Source organism: Balaenoptera physalus (genome assembly GCF_965194825.1).
Source record: "Balaenoptera physalus genome assembly, chromosome: 3".
Lineage (NCBI taxonomy): Eukaryota > Metazoa > Chordata > Mammalia > Artiodactyla > Balaenopteridae > Balaenoptera > Balaenoptera physalus.
Window position 1 is genome coordinate 22,023,807 of NC_138890.1, and position 25,390 is coordinate 22,049,196.

General features: G+C 39.0%; 1 protein-coding gene across 1 annotated transcript in view; it reads right to left on the reverse strand.

The window, feature by feature from the left end:
• LOC309658156 (ELKS/Rab6-interacting/CAST family member 1-like) overlaps positions 1–25,390 on the reverse strand; it is a 182,029-nt gene that overhangs the window by 5,307 nt on the left and 151,332 nt on the right. The window contains 2 exon segments of the mRNA XM_082456433.1: positions 1,723–2,030; positions 2,801–2,934. Coding sequence (XP_082312559.1) covers positions 1,957–2,030; positions 2,801–2,934 — 208 coding nt within the window. The 3' untranslated portion in view covers positions 1,723–1,956.

Sequence of the window (25,390 nt, forward strand, 5' to 3'; positions counted from 1 at the left end):
GGTATTGAATATAGTTGCCTGCGCTATACAGTAGGACCTCGTAGTTTTATCTATTTTATATATAGTATACACTTACTTTGTGTGATCCTGGCTGGTCAGCCCACATGATTACTTTCACTTCTGATATAATTTTTCAGGTCCAACCTCAAATCTTTGATAAGAAGTTATTTTAAAATAAGTTTATTAGCATGTGTGTGCTCTAAATCCAACAGTAGTTATTAGAGATATGGTTTTGCACTAGGTATTCCTCTCTTTTTTGTTCTTGGCCAACCAATCGAAAATTAGCTTTTATTTTCTGGTTGGTTTGCTAGATGTTTATGACTATAATAAAAGTCTTAAATTTTGTCTCATATCTTAAAACACAATCTGAATTAGCAATGGATATTGTGCTCTACATAGGGGCTGTGATATAAGTATAGTTTCCAACTTCAAAAACATATAACCTAGAAGGGAACACACACAGACACATATGCAGCAATTATGGCAACTGCATTTGTTTACGAAGTGAAATAGTACTGAGATGGATAAAGTGCTAGCAAGCCTTGAACAGCCAAATCAGCTTCAGAAATAGATGTGCAGTTCTTTAAAAATATTTTTAACATTTGTCCAGCTACATGTAGAATATAACTTAGCATAAAAACGGTATGGGTTTTATTTTAAGTAATTCAGCATTTTGACATCCTCATAATGAAATTAAATCCAGGAGGAGGTTTCTCTCCATGATCTCTTGAAATGGTCCTTGATCATCCACAATATTTCCCATCATCACAAAGGTGGTACCAAGGGCAGGAAACTCCAACATTATTAAAGTTTCATAAAGCAAAGTCAATTTTAAGAATAGAATGACCCCAAACTGATAAAGGTCTTGACAGATAATTTCAGGGGAAGCATAAATTATTTTCTGTTTGTCAGAGGGCAAAAATATTTAGGCTGAGTTAATGAATGGTAGAGTTTTTGAGTGGAGAGTGTCCTTAAAATATTATGTAGATCTGTACTGTCAACAGATGCTAGCCACGTGGCATTATTTATATTTAAACAAATTTAAAAATAAGATTAAAAATTCAGTTCCTCAGTTGCATTTGCCATATTTCAAAGATGTTTATTAGCTCCATGTAGCTATTGAGTACTGCATTGCATGGTACAGATATAGAATGTTTTCATTATCACTGAAAAGTCTATTGGGCAATACTAAAATTATACCCAGATATTCACAGAGAAGGCAACCAAGTCTCAAGGAAATAATATAACTTCCCCAAGGTCACACAGCTATGTTTTGAAAGAAAAACAAAATGACACAAAGGAAATAGTAACAGAGGCATTGAAGAAACCCAGGAAGTTTCTGGAGCAGTCAAAGTAGGGTTTAAAAGTGCATACTTAACTGTTGGCAGGGTTGAAGCTCTTGATGGTTGGTAAGATCTACCTGCCTGAATTTGGACATGAGCATTTTATGCAATGAATTAAAAGCAAAAAATCATTTCAGCGAATGGCTGCCAGCTCCATATTTTTAGCCACTGCTGTGCTTCCAGATTATGTTTATCACTTTCATGTACAGGGCACCACTGTGAAATGTGATGGTTTATCTGACCCCCGAGAAATCAAGAAATCTTGTGGGGGTTATGGCTATATTTGAAAAGGTTGATTTTTAAATGCATCATGCAGACTGGCCCTGTTTTAAAAGGGATTCCTGCCATCAAATAATCAAAATGTAAACTCTCTTCTCACCTTGCAAAAGTCAAAGACACTCCCTGCATTTTTATTATTTCGTTGAAATCCAAATATTATTTTTCCATTCTCTAACTTGTTTTCCTCACAGTGTGCTCAACTATTGCCAAGGAAGGAAGGGTTAGATGTATCGATCAAAGTTTGCTAAAGGCCCCCTAGGTAATTGAACCCTCAGGAGAAACAATCGTCATGTCTTCTTTTTCTGTTGTTTCAATATCTTCGTAAAGAGTCATTTCAATATGTTTGGTTCTGTAGCAGAGGTTCTGTGAAGTGCTTCTGTTCCTCAGAGGTGCAGAAAGCCTGCGAGTCTGTGGGTAAAGGTGGGTAAGGAGAGAGAGGGAAGGAGGCTAGAGAGAGGCTCAGTGCTGAGATAAGGACAGTGTTCTAAAGCCTCCTGGGGGTGAGGCTGGGGTGCACAAACACCCACGACTAATCCAGACAGAAACTGAATAATCAAGGGGACGAGCACTGTGAAGTCATGTGGTCGCCTCTCCCTCTAGAAATACACATTGCCCTCAGTAAGCCTCCTCCCGCCCCAGAAGAGCATTAGGAAGGTCTGGAGAGGGGGAGTATTGGCAGAAATGGAAAAAGCAGGTTGAAGGAATTAGCCTGGAGCAGAGAGACCAAGAAACGCAAGCCAGTAGATGGAAGGCAGACTTTTCATGGAAGTCTCCAAGCCCAAGTCAAGTTCTGGGACCACCAAGTACAAGTCAAAGAGTGCTCATTTAACCCCTTTGGGCCCCCACGCGCGTGGAGGAAGACTGGACAGAGAGGGAGAAGGGGCCATTGAAGGTACAGTATTTACTATGGGATTTAACTCCTGAAAGGCCTCCCAGTAGCTTCAGATCTGCTCAAGAATCCTTCATGTCCTGCTGGTTCGCAGTGAGTGGCTCACAGCTTCAAGGCCTCCTCTGCCAGATGGAGAACTATTTCAGGCATCCTGCCTCTATTTTGTACTGTAGCAATGCAGACAGGAAACCTGACCCCATTTTCAGGTTCTAAAGAGAAATTCTAAGTACCTGAAAGACTGAGGAACATGGTGGCTTTTATTTAAGATGTGGAGAGAGAGAGCACATACCTGGACTTGGGCCTGGAGCAGCACCAAGGGTTCCCTTTATTTTCTCTCCCGTCTGTGTTTCTCCTTTTCCCTCCGCTGGATTAGCCACGGGGACCCCAAGTTCTTCATTCTGCGGTCCTGGTACCACGATCCTCCTGGGAATTATAAAGTTATTCACCTTCTACATCGAGCACTTCTTATTTTTTCCCCGGCAACGTAAGTCATCCTTAAGAGGAGTCAGGGTGCTAGCTCTTAAATATATTTGAGTTATCCCTTTGTACATTAAATGCTCTTTCTTGGAGACTGCTCCTGACATGGTGTTCACCGTGCTCTCAGCTGGCCTCCTGAAGTTCTGCCCTGCCTTCCCCACCAGGTACAGTTCAGGAGCTGCCTACCTCAGGGTGATAGGTTATCTTTTACATTTAGAGAATATAATTTGAATACATAAACTTCTCTGACCACAGCTTTATTTGCGACCCACAGGTTTTGTTATGGCATATTTTCATTATCATTCAATTAATAAAATTCTAATTCCCATTGCAACTTTATCTTTGACCTACATAATGATCAGAAGTATGTTTTTAATATCCAACTATTTGGTAAAATATTGGTTATATATTTTTTAATTTCTTGCTTATTCGGAGTCTTGTTTTATAACCAGCATATAGTCAGTTTTATAAATGTGCCATGTGCACCTAAAAATTTCTGCGTAATATATATATTCCATCATTGTTGGTGCAGGGTTTTATTTAGGCCAGAGTTTTTAATGATGGTATTCAGATCTTCTATCATCTGCTGATTTGTTGTTGTGGTTCTATGTTACTGATCTAGGTAATTTAGATTTTTCTATTTCGACTTAGTTTTTTGGAATTTCCCTTCATATACTGCATTGAAGTTTAGATATATAATATATTCCTTGTAAAGTAACAGTGGGTTTTATTATCCTGCCTTATCGCCAGTGATAATTTTTGCTTTCAAATCTGTGTTAACATTAAAAAATCTTCAATTGTATTTATTGTTATGACATAATTTTTGAATCCTTTAATCTACAGTCTGACTCTTGTCTCTTGTAAGTGGCATAGAATTAGGTTTTTTGTTTGTTCCAATAATCCTTGTCCTTTGAGTATTTACAGTTATTTTCTTATAGACCGTTTACTCCTTGTTTACTATTTGTCCCACCTTGTTATGTTCCTTTTGCTCTTCTTTCTTCCTTTTAGATTTCTTCAAATTCCATTTTCCCTTGTATTATAGCTTGTTATTTTTACATAAGTAGCAGTTACACATGTACCATGACTTATTAGCTTTTTTACTGCTTCTCAAGCAATGCTGAGATCTTAAATTTCTTTGACTACTTTTTTCCTCTTCCGTTTGTTTTTAATGCATTCTAATTTTTGATATATTTTATTATTACTTTCGTGCAGTTAGATTTTATTTAGGTTTATCCACTTATTTATCCTTTCTGTTATACATAATTCTTTATAAAGTCCTTATTTTCATCTGTGATAACCTTCCTTCTGCCTGCGGGTCTCCCTTTATAATTTAATTCAGTCGGTTCTGATGAGAACATATTTTCTAAATTTTGTTTGTCTGCAAATTTCCTTATTTCATCTTTCCTTCCAAACAACATTTTCTCTGCCTCTAGAATTCCCAATGGGCAGCTCTTTTCTTTAGCACTTAAAAATGTTATTCCATTATTTTCTAGTATCCAATCAGTTTCGTTGAGAAGTAAGCTGTAATCTTAATCCTGTTGTTCCTTTGAAAGGAATCTCTTTTTCCTGGGGCTGCTTTTAAGATGTCATGTTTTTCTTTGTTATTCATGAATTGTACTGTGGTGATCTTAGGTGTGGTTTTCTTTGTATTTATTCTTGTTGCATTTTTTTTAGTGCTTATTGAATGTATGGCTCCATATATTCTTTTTAGTTTTAGAGAACTCTCAGCTGTTATTTCTGAAATATTGTTTTCATCCCAATCTCTCTCTCCTTTTTTCTTTGGACTCCAGTTTACACATATGATAAAAATGTTTCCTGTGGCCCATATGTCTCAAATGCGCTTTTGTGTACTTTTTATTCTTTTCGTTTCCCATGCTTTAGTCTTAATATTTTTACTACTCTATCTTCCAGTTCACTTACCTCTCTTTACCTGTGTCCAATCCACTACCCGAGTTTTAAATTTCGTATAATTTTTATTTCTATCAGTTCAACTTCAATCAGTTTCTAGTTTCTGGTTGTCAAGTTAAATTCTCCACCTTGTCATCTATTTTCTTGAACTTGATAACATTTACCAAAATATGTATGAACTTTAATGTTTAGGTCATCTATGATTCTGATTCTGTTTTGTTTTTTATTCATTTAATTCTCCTTTTCTTGGTAGTCTTGGTGGTTCTTCAGTGAATGAATACCAGACTTGGGATATGACAAGTTGTAGAGAATCTGAATGACATTACAGTTGCCCTTTGAACAACCTGGGTTTGAACTGCACAGATCCACTTATACATGGATTTTTTTCCCATAAGTAATACAGTACTACATGATCTGTGGTTGGTTGAATCCTCAGATTCAGAACCACAGATAAGAAGGGCCGACCATAAAGTTATATGTGGATTTTTGACTGCACAGGGAGTCAGCGTCTCTAACCCCAACATTGTTCAAGGGGTCAACTGTATTTTCTTGAGGAGAGAATTTCCTATTTTTAGGTAGGGAGCAGAGGGGAAGATCACCTCAGTCACTGGACCAACTTCATACTCATTTTCCTTCTTTATCAGGTTCAATGTAGATGTTGCATCAACCTTCCTAACACACAGACACACACACCCACACACACACATATGTAGAGACTTTAAATGTCCTACTTCATATCATTAGTTTTCCATTGGGCCAGAAATCTTTCCTAGGTTCTGAACCCCCGTTTTGTCTCTTCAGCATTATAAGCCAACTAAGTCTTTGCTTTGACTTCAGCTTTCGTTTGACTTCTTAGCATCTTGCCTCGTCTACCTATTTATACATGGAAAATACTGCAAGGGAACACTGTTGCTGAATCCAGCTCAGTTCTCTGAATCTTTACTCTCTCTGTGATTTTGGTCCTTAAAATTCTAGCTGCCTTGTTATTTCTCAATTCCAGCTCTGGTTTCCTTACTCCTATGACATTGTCCTAAGATCTACTGGCTTTTCTACCTCTTAGAGGAGTCACATTTGGTTTCTCAGACTTTTGCTCTTCATCGGTAGTTTCTAAATGACTGGGCTAGAAAAGCATGTGCAGAATATTGTTCTCACTTCAGTGAGTTTCTTTCTCTATTTTACTCTTCTAGGTCATGGCTACCTCAGTAGCTTTCTAACGCTCACAGTCAAATGTTGCTTATGATTTATCTGGCCTTTCTAGTATGTTTTCCTAAGGTAAACTGATATAGTTGGAAACAGAAGTTCGTACCCACCATTTAAAAAATTCTGTTTTGTCTTTCTATGAATTCTCTTCTTGTCCCATCTTCTGTCACTTTTTCCCACCAAAAATTCCCATTCTCACAGATAGATTATTTTAAGATTAAAAATTATTATTAAGGGCTTCCCTGGTGGCGCAGTGGTTGAGAATCTGCCTGCCAATGCAGGGGACACGGGTTCGAGCCTTGGTCTGGGAAGATCCCACATGCCACGGAGCAACTAGGCCCGTGAGCCACAACTACTGAGCCTGCGCTCCGCAACAAGAGAGGCCGCGATAGTGAGAGGCCCGTGCACCGCGATGAAGAGTGGTCCCCACTTGCCGCAACTAGAGAAAACCCTCGCACAGAAACGAAGACCCAACACAGCCAAAAATAAATAAATAAATAAATAAATAAATAAAAATTAAAGAAAAAATTATTATTAAGCTAATATGTTAATTTTGAAAGGAATTAATTTTGCTTTGAACAAGAACACAGATTGGTGAATGGAATATGGAAGATTCCTTAAGACCTTTTTCATCTCTAAGAGTAGTATCCAACCATCGGTACCATAATAAGTTTGTCAACTGTGGAAGAAAGCAGTCTTTATAACATCAACATTATTCAATAATCTCAAAAACTGCTTCACTTTCCTGCTCATGCCACCAATTTCCAAATGTTCAATGGAAGCAGAGAATCATGGGATGGGACATGGAGAAATGGCCTGTCATAGTAACTATAAATATTGGAAGAATGAAATTATAAATAAAGAGGGTTTTCTATGAATATATTTGAAGTGTTTGTTCCTAAAGAACTTGTAGAATAAGACTCAGAAGTTTAACATAGAAAAACACCTCTTGATAAGTATGAAACTCAGTAAAATTTATCTCATAATAGCTTTTTCTTTTGTGTTATGTGATTGTCAGAGTGACACAAAACAATTTTTATCTGGACTTCACAGATCTTCTTATTTTTACTATGGGATCAGTGACCCTACATGTTTGAAAAGTGGCAAAATAGTTAAAATTGGAACATTTCCCCCAAATCCAGGGCCTATGACTTACATTTCTGTAGAAGGCAATATTATATTTCTGTCTAGTTCTGGGGTAAACATTTTCATACCTGCCAATCCAATTTGACTAATGTATTGTTTTTACAGTGCAGTGCATTAGTGGAAATTAAATGGTAAATTCAGTCAAACAGCCATTTCATACATCAGAAAGGAAAATCAGTCAACACAACTGTCTGACCGAAATGAATGAAGAAAACAATTCAAGGCAAACAACTGTCCCAGTAGACTTGTATAAATACAGTAGTGGTGTCATGTGCAGAATTAATCTTTCCTCACCCTTCACTGGAGAACACTCTGCCAGCCAATTCAGTCACTCAAATGATACTGAATTATAATATTCCAGTTTCATTTACTCTCAGTTACTGGTGACTGCCCTTCCTTCTCCTTCATCTGTCCATCAGTGGAGAATGTCAGAGCAGGAGAATAGTAATATTGGCATATTGTCATGTACTGTCTTGAATTCCACAGCTTCAAAATTCTTAGGCTAACTCAATGATCTTAAAAGAGTCTGGTGCAGAAAGGATATGTGAATTAAATGGCAGACCACCGGCTGACCCTTCCAGCACTAACATCCCTTATTCCTGGTTCTAATATATCAGAATACTCAAGAGGAAGTTTTTGAGTGGTCAGCAGAAATATGGCTCCAAAGCAGGCACATGGAAAAGAAATGTTGTCATCTGTGATCCACTTTAAAGTTGACTTGTCTTTTACTCATAAACCAGATTCAGTGTGAATTCTCTTCTGCTGAATGTTAGAGAATCTGTTGGAGGAGTGTGGCCAATTCTTTTGAATTTTTTTTTACTCTCTAACATTTTTTTAAACATCTTTATTGGAGTATAATTGCTTTACAGTGGTGACTTGGTTTCTGCTTTATAACAAAGTGAATCAGCTATACATATACATATATCCCCGTATCTCCTTCCTCTTGCATCTCCCTCCCACCCTCCCTACCCCACCCCTCTAGGTGGTCACAAAGCACCGAGCTGATCTCCCTGTGCTATGTGGCTGCTTCCCACTAGTATCTGTTTTATATTTGGTAGTGTATATATGTCCAAGCCACTCTGTCACTTCATCCTAGCTTACCCTTCCACCTCCCCATCTCCTCAAGTCCATTCTCTACGTCTGCATCTTTATTCCTGTCCTGCCCCTAGGTTCTTCAGAACAATTTTTTTTTTTTTTTAGGTTCCACATATATGGGTTAGCATACGGTATTTGTTTTTCTCTTTCTGACTTACTTCACTCTGTATGACAGACTCTAGGTCCATCCACCTCACTGCAAGTAACTCAATTTCATTTCTTTTTATGGCTGAGGAATATTCCATTGTATATATGTGCCACATCTTCTTTATCATTCATCTGTCGATGGACACTTAGGTTGCTTCCATGTCCTGGCGATTGTAAACAGTGCTGCAATGAACATGGTGGTACATGTCTCTTTTCGAATTATGGTTTTTTTTAGGGTATATGCCCAGTAGTGGGATTGCTGGGTCGTACGGTAGTTCTATTTTTCGTTTTTTAAGGAACCTCCATACTGTACTCCATAGTGGCTGTATCAGTGTACATTCCCACCAACAGTGCAAGAGAGTTCCCTTTTCTCCACACCCACTCCAGCATTTATTGTTTATAGATTTTTTTTGATGATGGCCATTCTGACTGGTCACACAAAGAACTTTGGCGTGGTGTTCATCATCTAGCTAATCCTAACATGCAGACATTTATGAGAGTAAAGTCAGGTCTTTGCCAGAGTGGGTTGCTTATTTGGGCAACTGGGTCAAATCAAGAAGGGCAAACGTAGGCTGCCAGAGTAAATAAGGAGAGGAAAACCAAAAAGAACGAGACCTATCATTCATCAGTGATTTCCCCCCCAATATTCTTAGCCTCCACCTATCTCCATCTTACTGGTAACACAGGAACTAGACTGAACAATCAGGTAAAAGGTCTCTACAGAAACTGAGTTAATATAGAAAATAAAAAAATAAAACATAAAATTGTAAATTTTCTTCCTAGGGGTAATTGAGATGATAGTTCAGTAATAACGTAAGATCAGGTGAAGTCTAAAGAAATTTTAGGAAACCTGGATAAAGTAAGAAAACATCTGTTCGCCGGCATCCGAATGTTCGAGAGACACCGAGACATGTGGGCCAAGTTCTGGAGAGAAGGGAAACACAGACGCAAGCTTGACATTTGGTGCAGCTTTTCTCCTTGGGGCATTTGCTGATTCAACTCATACAGCCTAGGAACTGAAAAGCCAAGGAGTTCAAAAGACTCTAACCACAGAAGCCAAACGGCAAGAGCTCAAGCTAAAAGCAACAACTAATGGAATGACAGGCTACACGTATCCTTAGTCTCACAGGGCTGGGGGAACCATTACATTTAAAGCCTAACAAATACAAGGGTAGTTGGGAATAGGGAGAATCCAAACTTTCACATGGTAATCCCAAAGGGCAACACCCGTAGAGGAAGGACAAGACAGAAATAGAGCAACCTTCACACAGACTGAAAAACAGCTTTGAATGAGCTCAAACTGAGAATGGACTAAGGTTTCCAGTCCCTATAGGAACTGTCTGCCATGGGCAAAAGGAAATCTTTTCAAGAGAACGATAACAGCATCCAGAATGTGGAGGTATCTTAATAGTTTCCTAAAATAAGTTAAGCCCAATTTTAATATAAAAAAATAATTGGACATACCAGGAAAAAGACAAAATGATTAAAAGCTCAAAAAAAAAAAGGACAATGTAAATAGACACAGGAGGACAAGAGTTAGTAGGCGGTTAAAAAACAAAACAACTATGATTAAACAAAGAAAATAGACACATGGCAAATAAGCATATGAAAAGATGCTACACATTCCATGTCATCAGGGAATTTTCAATTAGAACAATAGTGAGATACCACTACACACCTATTCAAATGGCTAAAATCCAAATACTGAAATCCCAAAGTTGTTGATGATGCAGAACAACTGGAATTCTCATTTGTTGCTAGCAGGATACTTGGCAGTTTCTTATAGAACTAAACGTACTTTTACCATACAGTGATCTAGTAATCATGCTCTTTGGTATTTACCCATAGGAACTGAAAAGTTATGTCCGCATAAAAACCTGCACATGGATGTTTATAACAGTTTCTTTCATAATTGCCAAAACTTGAAATCAACCAAGGTGTTTTTCAATAGGTGAATGGATAAACAAACTACGGTATATCCGTACAAAGGAATAGCATTCAGCGCTAAAAAGAAAAGGCTATGAAGCCATGAAAAGACATGGAAGAAGCTTAAATGCATATTGCTAAGTGAAAAAAAGCCAATCTGCAAAGGCTTACGTGCATATTATATGATTGCTGTATGAAATTTAGGAAAAGGCAAAAGTGTGGAGACAGTCAAAAGATCAGTGGTTGCCAGAGGTTGTGGGGAGGGAGAAAAGGATGGGTGAAGCCCGGAATTTTAAAGGCAGAGAAACTCCTGTGTATGGTTCTGTAATGGTGGATACAGGTTATTGCACGTTTGTCAAAAATCATAAAATGTACAAAACAAAGAGTGAGGTCTAAGTAAAGCATGGACATTAGTTAGTAATAATGTATCAATATTGGTTCATTAACTATAACAAATGTATTACGCTAATGTAAGATGTTAATAATAGGGGAAACTAGGGTGAGAGGTAAGGAAGTATGAGAACTCTGTCCTTTCTGCTTAATTTTTCTGTAAACCAGAAACTGCTCCGAAATAGTCTGTTAATTTAAAAAACAAATCTAGACCTGCATACAAAACTTGCACGTAAACCCAACCACAGCAGCATTATTCATACGAGCCCCAAAGTGGAAGTAACCCAAATGGCCATTTACTGTGAATGGATAAATGAAACATAGTAATATCCACACCATGGACTATTATTATTCAGCCATAAAAAGAAATCAAGTACTGATACATGCTACAACATGCATGAACTTTGAAAACATGCTAAGTAATCGTATGATTCCATTTGTATGCAATGTCCAGTCTAGACAAATCTGTAGAGACAAAGGATACTAGTGGCTGCCTAGGGTTTGGAGATATGGGGGAGTGAGTGACTTATAATAGATTCTTTTTCTTTTGGGGGGTGGATGAAAGTTCTAAAATTGATGGTGGTGGTAGATGCATAAGACATTAAATTGTACACTTTAAATAATATGGAAAGTAAATTATATATCAATGAAACTATTATTTAAATTTATGATTAATGTATTAAAAAAAGGACAACATATACAATTTAAGCAAAAAGTATCTGTGAAATGCAACCAAAAGAAACTTCTAGAATTAAAAAAGCTGAAATTAAGCACTCAGAAGATCGGTTGAACAGTACCTTAGTCAAACAAAAGAAAGGATTACAAATGTCAGTTAAAAAATAACTACACTAAAATTTGGAGGGAAAATGATGGAAAACAGAGAAATAAGTACTTAGGACATATAGAGTATACATAAAACACTGTGTCTAGCCAACCCCAAGTCACACAGCCTAGGGAGGAGACACACAGCCTACCTGAATCACAAGGACTCCTCCAAAGGAAAAATGAGGTTCTGATGCCAGAAGTGGAAGGAATGAATTACAAAGAAAAAGAACAATGGTAAACTATAATCTAGATATACATTGGTAAAATACATAGGTTCCCTGGGGTTGTGATCTGGTACAAACAATAAAAAAAAAGATAAGACTCATAGTAGAGGCTGCTAGATTCTGCTGAGGAAAATGTCCAGGGAGGGAAGAGTTGATTTATTTCCTTGTTTTTTTAGAGTCCACATATAAGTGACATCATGCACTATTTGTCTTTGTCTTATTTCCCTTAGCATAGTGTCCTCCAGTTTTATCCATGTTGACTTAAATGACAGGATTTTCTTCTTTTTTAAGGTTGAATAATATTCCATTGTATATATATATATATATACCATATTTCCTTTATCCATTAATCTACTATGGACACTTAGGTTGTTTCCATACCTTGGCTCTTGTGACTAATGCTACAGTGAATGTGGGAGTACAGATATCTCTTCAAAAATGATGATGTTTCCTTTGGATATGCACTCAGAAGTGGGAGGGAGGAAGAACTTGCAACACAAATCGACCATGTGTAAAAGATGTAGGAATGAAAAACTCTGAACACCTAGGAAGAGTGTGGAGTATTTGGAAAGGTCACTGTTCAAGGTCATACATAGTTTAAAATTATGACATTTCAGTGAGCCTGTGTGCATGAAGGCTTGCTTATATTTCGGGATTTGAATACAGTGCAAAGAAGTGCTGCTAAATTTTCGATCAACATCAAAAAAAGGGTGGAAATGTTTTTTTCTTTTATTATGAAACTGGAGGAAAGGCAAGCCTAGAATTCTAGGCCCACTAGAATTTTCCCTGATGATAGTGGTAATTTAGGAGAAGAAGACGGATCCAAGGCCATAGAACAATTTTGAAAGCAAAATAAGGCTGCTGAGTCTTCACCCAGTGTATGAGATTAAGTTCTAATGGCATATGATGAAGTGGGCATGACACAGCTGGCAGAGCTGGTTGAGTTGTTGAAAATGGCTCTTGAAGCTACAGGCATTGGACAGTAGACGTAGAAAAAGAACAAGGTAAATCCAAAAGAGTGGAAGGACAAAATCAAGAGAAAAGTCAAAAATAGAGAAGAAAAGCAGTAAACTTGGCAAATAAAACCAAAAGCTTGTTCTTTAGAAAGACCAATAAAATAAGCAATATTTGGCAAATATGATCGAGATGGGACTAGCTATAACACAGAGAGAATTTTTTTTTTTTAATTACGAAAGAATACTTTGGCAGCTTTATACCAACACATTTGAAAATCTGGACAAAATGGCTGATTACTGATTAGTTATATGCAGCCATTATTTACTCCTGTTTTGAGTAGAGAATACAAGTAGCTTTATGAAATTAGAAAATATAATCAAAGATATACACCTTAGAAAGACATCAGTTATTTTCCAATGTATTAAAAAATTAGAAGAGTCCTAATACAAAAATCAGATATGGAAAATTTACCCAAAAAGTAACGAGAAGCACATTTCTTTGAAGATCTTAAGTTCTAAGTAATATTAGCAAATAGATTCCAGCAACATATTTTTAAAAAGTCATTATGATCAAGAGGGATTTATCACCATAAAGCAGATTTTTTCAAGTAGGATAAAGTTGGAATGAGGAAAGAAATGTCCATATCCAATATCAAAACACACTCCAACTTTCAGTAGTTTAAAAGAATCTAATACGCTGTAACAGTACATCAGTAGATTATTAAAGCAGAATAGGAACCCATGTATATGTGAGAAATAAAATATAGGGTAAATAAAGTACATGCTGTCTTCACTGTGGAGCTATAAAAATGATCACAGAAGCTGAACTGTGCAAAGTTGATCTCAGTGACTGATGGGGAAAATATTATTGTTCTATGACCTTAAAATCTTTCTGACAAAAACACTAGAAACTTTCTTGTTTGTTATAAAGTTATAGATAGACTTAAAAAAATTAGTAAATCTTGTATTTAGTTAATACAGTGCAACCTAAAACATTAGAAGTATTGAAAATTAACATGTTTTATTCCACTGTAAAAAACTTATGAGACTTCTAGTTTTGAGTCCAGCAAGGAAGGAGAGCTTGGAAGTTGCCACTCTGTCCTAACAGGTAAATATCTGGACACACTGAAAAATCAACAATTCTTCTTAGATTCATTAGAGAAGTGAGGTCACAGGAAAAATCACCGTGCCCAAAACTGGAGAGGCAGATGGCAGATACAGAGAATAACAACTTACCGGAACAGAAACCCAAGAGCAGAAATCTCTGTGGAAAGCAATGGTGAGGTAGGAAAACCTGAACTATATTTGAAGGATTGCTGGAGGCTTGTGTGGAAAAGTCTGTGAGGTAAAAACTCCAGGGAAGCCCCTATCCTTTTGCGACTTTTGTCTCTTGAGCTCTACCAGGTGAAGGTCAAAGGAAAATCCCCTTGGAATTCTGGCAGGGGGAGGGTGAAAGGAGCAATTTTGAAATACACCAGAGCATTCTGCTGTTCTTCATAAGGCCTGCCCTCAGGAGAAACGGTTTTACCAGAAGCCTAACCTATGGGGTTTTGTCAGAGCCTAACTGACCTGGGAGAAGGGAAATATCCTACCGTGAGCCCTGCCGGCCACTGTGTTTCACCTAAGGTGAGGGAAAATACTGAGAGGCACTTGTGACATTCATAGCTGAGGAGCACATGCTCATTATAAGACTGAGACCTAATCATAAGACTATGCAATGCTTCTGTAACACCACATCTCTAAAGGACTATGTACTGCAGTGAACTTCACCAGTGCATCGTGTCTGGATTTTCAAGGAAGAGAAAAGTGAATCATATAAAATGCTTGATTAAACCGAGAAATGGCAGAAAAAGAGTGGAATGTAAAAAAGGAACAAAGAACACTGGCAATAAATATGAAACAGTAACAAATATGGTAGGTATTAATCCAATGATATCAATAATCATTTTAAATACCAATGGTATAAATACACCAGTTAAAAGACAGAGATGGTCACAGAGGATCGATAAACAAGATCCAAATAGAAGAAATCTACTTTAAATATGAAGGCACATATAGCTTAAAAGTAAAGGGTTGGGGAAAGCTACATCATGCTAACACTAATTAAAAGAAAGTTTGAGAAGCTGTATCAATCTCAGACAAAGCAGAGTTCAGAGCAAAGAAAATTATCAGACAAAGAGGGACATTCCACAATGATAAAGGGGTCAGTTCTCCAAGAAGACCTAACAATTCTTCATGTTTATGTGCCTAACAACAAAGCATCAAAATTCGTGAGACAACAACTGATAGAACTGCAAGGAGAAAGAGATAAATCCACTCTCATAGCTGGAGATTTCTACACCGCTTTATCATAAATGGACAAATCCATCAGGGAGAAAATCAGTACAGACATAGCTGAATTCAGCAACACCATCGACCAAATGGATATAATAAACATCTACAGACTACTTCAACAACAGCAGAATACACATTGTCTCAAGCTCACATGAAGTACACACGAAGACAAACCACATTCTAGGCCATAAAACACACTCTAACAAATTTAAAATGTCAGAAATCATATAAAGTCTGTTCTCAGACTGCAGCGAGGTCAAACTGGAAGTCAAGAACAAAAACAAAGCTGGAAAATTCCAAAATACTTGAAGATTAAACGGTTCAATTCTAAGCAATACATGGACCTTGCTGTCTGTATGTGAACTGAATAACATGCACAGTGACCAATCACCTACAGACTTTGAAAGAAGGGACCTGATTGTTCACTGACCATGATACACATCTGTCATATCCCGGGTGATTTGTGGAGTTAAGAACTAGCTGTGAAGTTTGTCCTTTATGCCCTTCCTCACAGTTAATATGGCAGTAACAGAAATTTGACGGTTTTGTTGTGGTCCTGGGATTATTTAACTAAATCATGGTAACTGAAATTCATGCATGGGCAAACTGTTCAGAGCGAGGACTGCATGTGTAGCATACATTGGGTAATATTCCATTGCAAGAAACAAATACCTAGAAGAATGTAAGATAGGATGAGAAATCATACTCTTGTTATGAGGAAGTCTGTCCCTAAGCAGAACATGAAACTGAGATATCATAAAGAAAAAGGCGAGTTGATTTGACTTGATAAAAATTAAAGAATTCTGCACAGCAAAAGGCAACCCAAACATAAAGATAACTGACAAACTGGGAAACAAAATATAAATATTTGACCATGGATTTGGCCAACAGTTCCTCTTCTTCACAATAGTATGAGGAGGGAAAATCTCAGTGAGTCAAACCTCATGAATCAATAGATGAGAGGTTAGACTAACGTTCTCATATGGTGTGGATTTAATTTTATGGAATGCAACTTACCTTCCAACAGAAAATGTGAGTATTACCAGTCTTATGAAGATCCTTGGCAATGCAAGTAGAGAAACCTTGGGTAACTGTGTGATAGATGCATCTCTTTCCTGTTCTATAAGAGGAGGAGAACAATTAACAGAATGTCTATTTCTCCAGGGCAGAATTCCAATATTGCCTCTGTACCACTGAGCCTTGTAAAACATCGAAGCGGACAGTCTTTAGCAAATCACTCTTAAAGAGTCAAGAGGGAAAGAAATGGAAAGGCTAATGAACTTGCCAATGACCTATGTAGCCCTGACTGCTGAAAACAGCGATGATGGGAAATATGTGATGCCACGTATGTGAAACTTGAAGAGCACAGAGATTCAAATGGAGTAGAGTAGGGAAGAACGCCTCTGATAACCCACCCAAGTTGAATTATTTGTAGTCTCAACTGGGAAATGTTGATTAAGAAATGAGAGGAAACAGGCAAGAGCGGCCCCTGAAATTGTGCCTAAATACCTCCAATATTCCTAAGGAATCCCGCGGACGACTGTGTCAGAGCGGAGCTGACAAAGGGAGTATAGTAAGCGCAGAGGCCATGCCCTTGTCAGCCAGCATACGGAGAGCATTACTGATCCTCAGCAAATCATTACTGATCCTCAGGAAAATGTACTGTGACTGGGTCTAAAACCTGACTGGAATTTTCCATAGATGTGTGATATTGGAGATGGGTCTGCAGCTGCACTTGCCAAATCACCTTTGCAAAGCACATTAGGCCACAGCCAGAGGAGCAAAGGCTGCTCTGCTCTTTCTCAAGCAGAAAAGGATTTTAGAAGTGCCCACTTCTGTCCCACAAAGGATGGGGATAGCAGCTTACGAATTAGTGATTAGCACAATATCTGTGATCCCTCGGCTAATTTCCGTCTTGAAGCTGGGATATAAAGACTCAGGTGTTGGGTGATGAGCCACAAGCCGTCTGAACAGGTGCTTAATCAGGACTGGACAGGATGAATTCAGGCCTGGGCATCTGGCATCTGGTTCCAGCCCTTTTCCGGGCAGTTAACCTTTAGACATGTCCCTGACACCTTTGCATCTGTAGCTTTTCGTTGTTGTTGTCTGGTTGTTTAAATGTGTAAAATGGTGATAACACTACTTGGTGGCATATTCTATTTTAAAAAACCTTCCGTTACTCCATGCACATCAAACAGTAAATGCGTTCTCTTAGTAAACCTGCATAACAATTTTCTGAACTCTTGTGCTCTGGGCAAGACTTATGAATACAGCAGGCAAATAAAGTGAAAGGTGAGACAGTACATAGTGTTGTATTCAATTGGGTCTTGATACCCAAGTGTGACTCTTCACCAAGGATTATGCAGTAGTTCAGGACACAGATTAAAGTTGTTTAGAGTGTGTCCTAAAGTCTCACTGGCAGAATTTAAATCTCTACTCTGCAAATTGTAGACCTGAGACAAATTGCTTCCCTCAACTTCATTTCCTGCATCTGAGAAAGATACTAGTATCTACCTTGTAGTAGACTGAATAATACCATTGCCCCCAAATGTCCACATTCTAATCCCCAGAACCTGTGGATGTCACCTTAAATGGCAGAAGGGACTTTGCCAGTGGGATGAAAGTAAGGGTTTTGAGATGGGGAGATTCTCCTGGACTACCTGGATGGACCCAAATGTAACCACTGGTATTCTCGTGAGAGAGAGGCAGAGGGAGTTTTTACTCCAAAGAGAATGTGATGATGAAGTTGGGGTTGGATTGATATGGCCAGAAGTCAAGGAATGCTGGCAAGGAAACAGATTCTCCCTTGGAGCCTCTAGAAGGAGGATGGACGGCCTTGTCAACTCCTCGTTCCAGCCCAGGGAAACTGGTTTTGGACCTCTCTCTTCCAGAACCATAAGAAAATAAGTGTGTTTTGTTTTAAGCAAGCACATTTGTAGTAATTTGTTACAGCAGCCATAGGAAACTACTGCGTACCTCATAGGAACTATTTCTCCAATTAAAATGTGTGACTGGAAACACACTTGGTGGCATGTGTGACACATGGTAGGTACGCTGCTGTAGGTCGTTCTCGGAAACTGAAGCCTTGGTTTTGAGGGATCATCAAAACCAGTACAGTGGTTGCCATGTTTCTCCTTGTTCATCCTGGTGACAAACCTGGTAGAGAGAGCTCCATCCTTTCCCACAGGACGCCCACCCCAGTACTTAGAGGGAAGAGGTTATGTCTCACTTAAGGCACCTTCCTCTTTTCCTTTCTACTTTTTTTTTCATTCATCTTCATCCAACTGGCCTTTCTAAATTTTAAAGAAAACAAGACCATTTCTCGATGGATTCAGATACTACCCCAAGTTAATATTCCAACCAAGTTCTTGTTCTTCCGGGTCTCATCACCAGAAATTTCTGAGCCTAAATCCTCTCTAGTTTCTAGGATCACCCATTTTCTCATTTCTCCCTTCTCTAGTTCAGAGTCTTGTCAGTTTAGTCCTTTCCCTAACCACAACTTATAATAAGGTGACACAGCAAAGTGATGAAAGTCTAGACGGTCTGGTTTTAGTCCTGGGTTTTTGCCACCTACTTACTGTGTGGCATTAGGCAAGCTATTCAACCTCTCTGGGCCTCAGTTTCCCCCCAAAAAGGTGAATATTACGTACCTATAGGGTTGCCATTATGAGTATTAAGTGAGTTAATATTTGCTAAGCACTTAGAAGAGTACTTGTTGTAGTCTAAGCACTACAGTTGTGCTTGTTAATAATAGTAATTGCAATTCCAAGCGTAAAACTTACTCAGCTTTCTGTCATAACTTTGAAAGGTTGGTCTATCTTTTGGCCGGCGTTGCAGGTAACTGAGTCGAGGCACGGGCTGAGGCATTGCTACCACTGGGTGGTGTGTTCCCAGAACTTGGAACAGCGGTGTGAAATGGGTAGTGGTTCTACTTGGAGACGGGGCAGACTGGACAATGACGACCCGGGAAGGAGGTGTGGTGTCCATAGCTTCGGGGTCAGAGGTGCCGCCTGCTGAATGACCAATGGCAGCCGAAGCCGTAAATGGGGGACTGGGGAAAACAGGGGCAGAATGGACAATGACGGCCCGGGAAGGAGGTGTGGTGTCCATAGCTTCGGGGTCAGAGGTGCCGCCTGCTGAATGACCAATGGCAGCCGAAGCCGTAAATGGGGGGCTGGGGAAAACAGGGGCAGAATGGACAGTGACGGCCCGGGAAGGAGGTGTGGTGTCCATAGCTTCGGGGTCAGAGGTGCCGCCTGCTGAATGACCAATGGCAGCCGAAGCCGTAAATGGGGGGCTGGGGAAAACGGGGGCAGAATGGACAGTGACGGCCCGGGAAGGAGGTGTGGTGTCCATAGCTTCGGGGTCAGAGGTGCCGCCTGCTGAATGACCAATGGCAGCCGAAGCCGTAAATGCGGGGCCGGGGAAAACGGGGGCAGAATGGACAATGCCGGCCTGGGAAGGAGGTGTGGTGTCCATAGCTTCCATATCAGAGCTGCTGCCTGCCTGATCTGAGAAAAGAGAGTGAAAGTGGGAGAGCTTCTCCCTAGCTTCTAACTCTTCTCGAGGTCTAGCACGCACTGGACAGCTCAGCCTGCTGCTGTGACATTCCATTGTACGTGTCACAGAGCAAGGGCAGGTGGGGGCGGGGGTGGGGCGGGGGCCACAGGCAAGCCCAGCCCGCGGAGAAACCCGGCCCAAGGGCAAAGAGCCCGAACCCTTCTGGGACTTCTCGCTGTGGGTGGCAGGTGTTTGGCACCGGATGGGCCACCGTGCAGAGACTGTTGGGGACTCTGGAAGCCTTCTCCTCCAGAGCTCACCCTGCCTGGGCACCAGCTCTGCAGGTGTTGCGTTTAATGTTGTCCCAGAGGTCTCTTAGGCTGTCTTCATTTCTTTTCATTCTTTTTTCTTTAGTCTGTTCCGCAGCAGTGAATTCCACCGTTCTGTCTTCCAGGTCACTTATCCGTTCTTCTGCCGTTCTTCTGCCTCCGTTATTCTGCTATTGATTCCTTCTAGTGTAGTTTTCATTTCAGTTATTGTCTTGGTCATCTCTGTTTGTTTGTTCTTTAATTCTTCTAGGTCTTTGTTAATCGTTTCTTGCATCTTCTCGATCTTTGCCTCCATTCCTTTTCCGAGGTCCTGGATCATCTTCACTATCATTATTCTGAATTCTTTTTCTGGAAGGCTGCCTATCTCCACTTCATTGAGTTGTTTTTCTGGGGTTTTTATCTTGTTCCTTCATCTGGTAGGTAGCCCTCTGCCTTTTCATCTTGTCTGTCTTTCCTGTAACTGTGGTTTTTGTTCCACAGGCTGCAGGATTGTAGTTTTCCTTGCTTCTGCTGTCTGCCCTCTGGTGGTTGAGGCTATCTAAGAGGCTTGATGGGAGGCTCTGATGGTGGGTAGAGCTGACTGTTGCTGTGGTGGTCAGAGCTCAGTAAAACTTTAATCCACTTGACTGCTGATGGGTGGGGCTGGGTTCCCTCCCTGTTGGTTGTTTTGCCTGAGGCAACCCAACACTGGAGCCTACCTGGGCTCTTTGGTGGGGCTAATGGCAGACTCTGGGAGGGCTCACGCCAAGGAGTACTTCCCAGAACCTCCACTGCCAGTGTCCTTGTCCCCACGGTGAAACAGAGCCAGCCCCCACCTCTGCAGGAGACCCTCCAACACTAGCAGGTAGGTCTGGTTCAGCCTCCCCCAGGGTCACTGCTCCTTCCCCCGGGACCCGATGTGCACGCTATTCCGTGTGCGCCCTCTAAGACTGGGGTCTCTGTTTCCCCCAGTCCTGTCGAAGTCCTGCAATCAATTCCCACTAGGCTTCAAAGTCTGATTCTCTAGGAATTCCTCCTCCCGTTGCCGGACCCCCAGGTTGGGAAGCCTGACGTGGGGCTCAGAACCTCCACTCCAGTGGGTGGACTTCTGTGGTATAAGTGTTCGCCAGTCTGTGAGTCACCCACCCAGCAGTTATGGGATTTGATTTTATTGTGATTGCGCCCCCTCCTACCGTCTCATTGTGGCTTCTCCTTTGTCTTTGGATGTGGGGTATCTTTTTTGGTGAGTTTCAGTGTCTTCCTGTCGATGATTGTCCAGCAGCCAGTTGTGATTCTGGTGCTCTCGAAGAGGGAGTGAGAGCACGTCCTTCTACTCCGCCATCTTGGTTAATCTTCCCTGTAACAGCCAGAATGTCTCTGGATGAAAACAGAATAAAATTAAAGCCATATTTTTCACCTCCTCATTCCTCTAGTGGCTTCCTTTCATCTTCGTTTCTCTCTCAGTCCAAACCTGGTCAGTCTGATTCTCGCTTTCTGACCACTCTCACTATCTTTTGAAGCACAGAACCGTGAATCCACTCTTCCGATAAATCTAAGATTCATGACATCTTCTGCACTCATAACTGAATTTCTAGACATCTCATTCCTGGGATAAGTTCCATCATTTCAGTTGCTTATAGGAATTCAAGACAACGTTAGTATACAATGTTCTGTTACATATCTTTGTTTTAGGACAAGCATACTGACCTTGAGGTGAGACTGAAGGAAACAACAAATCCAGGAAGAAAGTGTTAAAGAGAACGTTAGAAAAAACTTAGTGAGGGCGATATTCAGAAATAATATTATTCACAGACTAAAGCACAGGATTAGAGAAGGGAAAGGAGTCACACAGATTCTGCACTGGCAACAAAAATTAGTAATTTCAGATTTTCAACAAGTGTATTTTCATATTAGATTACACCACTGTACCTTAATGTAAGTTTCTAAAAGAACAAATTTTGTCTAAAATTTACCATTTCCTAGGGCAGGAAAAAAAAGTAGTTTCTTAAACACAAAGGAAAAGAAAAGAAGGCTAGCTGCTCCCCTTCTCGTTTAAGTAGCTAACTGTGATCCTACAACGTCAGTCAGCTTAGTTCTATACACACCCATCTTAGAACTGACAACTCCTTTACCCACCCCAGTCCATGTCTTAGACCCAAGTTATCCAGGAGCAAAAGCAGAAAAACACTGACAGCTTCAGTTATTCTGTAGAAAACAGAACTCTAATTCATTTGGAAAATTTTGAAATAATTTTCTCAAATGTGAAAATAATGTTTTCCTAATTACACCCATTATTTCTCATTCCAAATCTATCAAATCCACCCCCAAAGGCGCAATCTAAAAGCAATAATGAAGAATATATGGCTCTATAAACATCAATTCATTTCCAATACTGCTCAGCAGAAAGAGATGCAAAGTAGCCATGCTTCATATTCCTACCCCAGCACGAAGCCCCTGAGGTTCATTACTGCTTTTCATAACAACAGGCAGTTTTCCCTTTTTAAAAATTAATCAATTTCATTGAAAGTAGTATCGATATTATCCTCCAAATACTTAAGACTTCTAACAGCCAGTGCCATCCAGCTCACCTTCAGGATCTAAATTTTACTTTAAGAATCTAAAACAAGAAGTTTATTTCTTGAATGCAAGCACTATTTCAACTTGCACTTTAATGTTTTCTAATATTTCAGTACTAAAACGAGAGTTTTTTAAAACTCATTGTCAGAATAATGAAAGGCAAGGATAACAAGATTTATGATCGCCATCACATAAGATAAATAGATGAAAAACAGAGAAACAAAATGACAAACAAAACTCCTCACAACCACACAGCAAATACGTGGTGGATCCGTGAGAGGAATGTAGGTCTGCTGACACACCTCCTGGACATACTTTATATGTCCTATGATGCTTACAGACTCCTGAAGGGATCTACAAAAATCCACGGATCTTTGGCATTTGGAAAACAGTGTAGAATGCAGACAATGTTCAAAGTCAAAGAGAGGCCAATCATTTATCTAAATGACTGTTCCCAATGATCTTTTTTATTTTTGTTGGTTATGACACATTACGTTAGAATAATTTTAGATCAATGATGACACTCACTGAAATCTCATATAGATGCAAAGTTTTATATGAGACACGAGAAAATCCCTGAAAAAAGAAAAATTAAGCTTATTCCTGTCGAGAGTGAGCAACCTTAAGGATCTTTTTAACTGTTTTACAGTTCAGGAGTCATATTTCACTTTGGCATCAAACTTTAGCTCTTGGGAAATAAATTTAGGAGAAAAAAAAATCTGCATATAGAATAACTATATATAATTCTAATGTTTCCAGTGTCAAGTAAAAACTTGAGGTAACCATCAAAATTTCTATCAAGACTGTAATAAATTATAAGGTGCTGTGCCCACAAGAAACTTTAGGAAGATGGCCTAATAGAACTGACTATGTAAAGCGGTGTGATTTATTCTTCTTTTAAATGAAATCAGTGAAATTCATCTAGGAGGAAGAAGGAAGAAACAAGCGCCCCCCCCCGCCCCCCCCAGAAAGCAAGCTGAAGCCAGCAGGATCTGATAAAGAACCAGTCGCCTTCCGTTACAACACTCGCAGCATCTCGTTTTCCCTTTTTCTTTTCATTTTTTTAAACACAACCCATTCTCCCTCAAGAAAGCACACACAGTCACCACACTCATTTCTCCTCTATTCCAGCTACGTCAAGACCACATTCACCAACACTGTCCTTCGTGGATCAAAGATACATGACTATAAATTTAAAAGTAAGGAAATGCTTTAAGGAACCATTTTCCTCATGAATTGTATACTAGTTTACGCCAAATCTATATACAGCTTAATATTAATTTCCCTATGGGAGATTTCTGAAGACATTAAGCTGAATGATCAATTCGGGCTTTCTTTACAGAAAAAATATTTACAAATATGAAGATTAAATATGTAGGTTTATAGTCTCAGGTTATACCGTGCCATAGATGCCTGAATATACTGTGATACCAATATAAAATCACAAACATAAAACCCACTTTCCAAATGAAAATGTCAACAAAAATTTTAGGTCAACCTAAGCAAATAAACTTTCAGGATGCAGTTAAAACAGTCAAATATCTAATGATAATAGTAAACATATTCATCTGGTTACACACATTTAAAATGGAATACATGAGAAGATAACGTTAATTTGGAAATACTTCCTTCCACCCCCAGTCACTGAAATAATTTTATTCACTCTCTTTGCGCACATCTTCAGTATCAATTCACCAAAGGAAGAAGATGTGCCATTACTTTATGTATTACCAAGAAATAAAAAAATATATACCAGTTAAATCACGCCATTATTTATTCACGTATCCCAGTTTCAGTGATGTTAAAATGTAAAAATACAAGTTAGAATTGGTATTTCACTGTGACAGAAGAGGAGAGAGGTTATCTATACTTTTGTTTAACCTGCAGATAGAAAAGTAATCCTACTGAATTATATTAAATAAGAATATTTAATGCATATGCGTTTACTTATATTTATACAGAAAGAAAAGTATATGGGCAATGGTAAACATATTACAAACATATAGAAGAAACAAATATAAAAATATATTCAATATAACAAACAAGGGCATAAGGGACTATTAAATCTCCATCTGTTTGATCAACGGTCTGAATGTGCGGGGGATGGAAAGATAAAAGTGAAGAAATGTGGGATGATTAGACAGTAAAATGAGAAAGGAGCTGTGTCTCTATGTTTTAATGTATGTATTTATTGGGCCCACAACAATGTACAGTCCTGGGACAGAATGTGATAGATACTATAACAAAAGCACACAAAAAAGAAAAAAAAAAAAAAAAAAAAGGAAAGAGACATTACTACCTAAGAGAGGTCAGTAAAGTTTTTTTTTTCCCCCAAAAAAGATAACAATTAAAAGGGGTCAAATCCCCACAAATGAATAAGGGGAAAGAAAATTTTAGTCAAAGAGAAAATACTCAGAAAAAGCAGATAACAAAAAAGCATTCATCTCCTAATTCTAAAGCCCAGTTTTAAAGAAAACAAAGAGTTAAATCTACTAATATCAGACCAAAAGTTGGAAATATCTTGTAAACTCTAAGTTTGCCAACACATTTTGAAAGATTTATAAAAAATAAAAATAACTCCATTTTCATTACATAAAATTTCAGGTACTAGTAAGCTTTAAAAGCAAATAAAAAAACTTAAAAGGTCATATCCTCGAGCCATGAGGATTTATAAGCCTAGCAACTATCTTCCCTAAATTCTCCAAATACCACCAGAGAAGTACTTTCTCTTACACATGCACGCGTGCAAATAACACCACAGACTAAATCTCACTCCCGGCATGATGGGAAAACGACCCCATTCTTTGTGTTCAAGCTCAGTTCATTATGTTGATCTTGAACTACAGAAGTATAGATTCCTCTCACT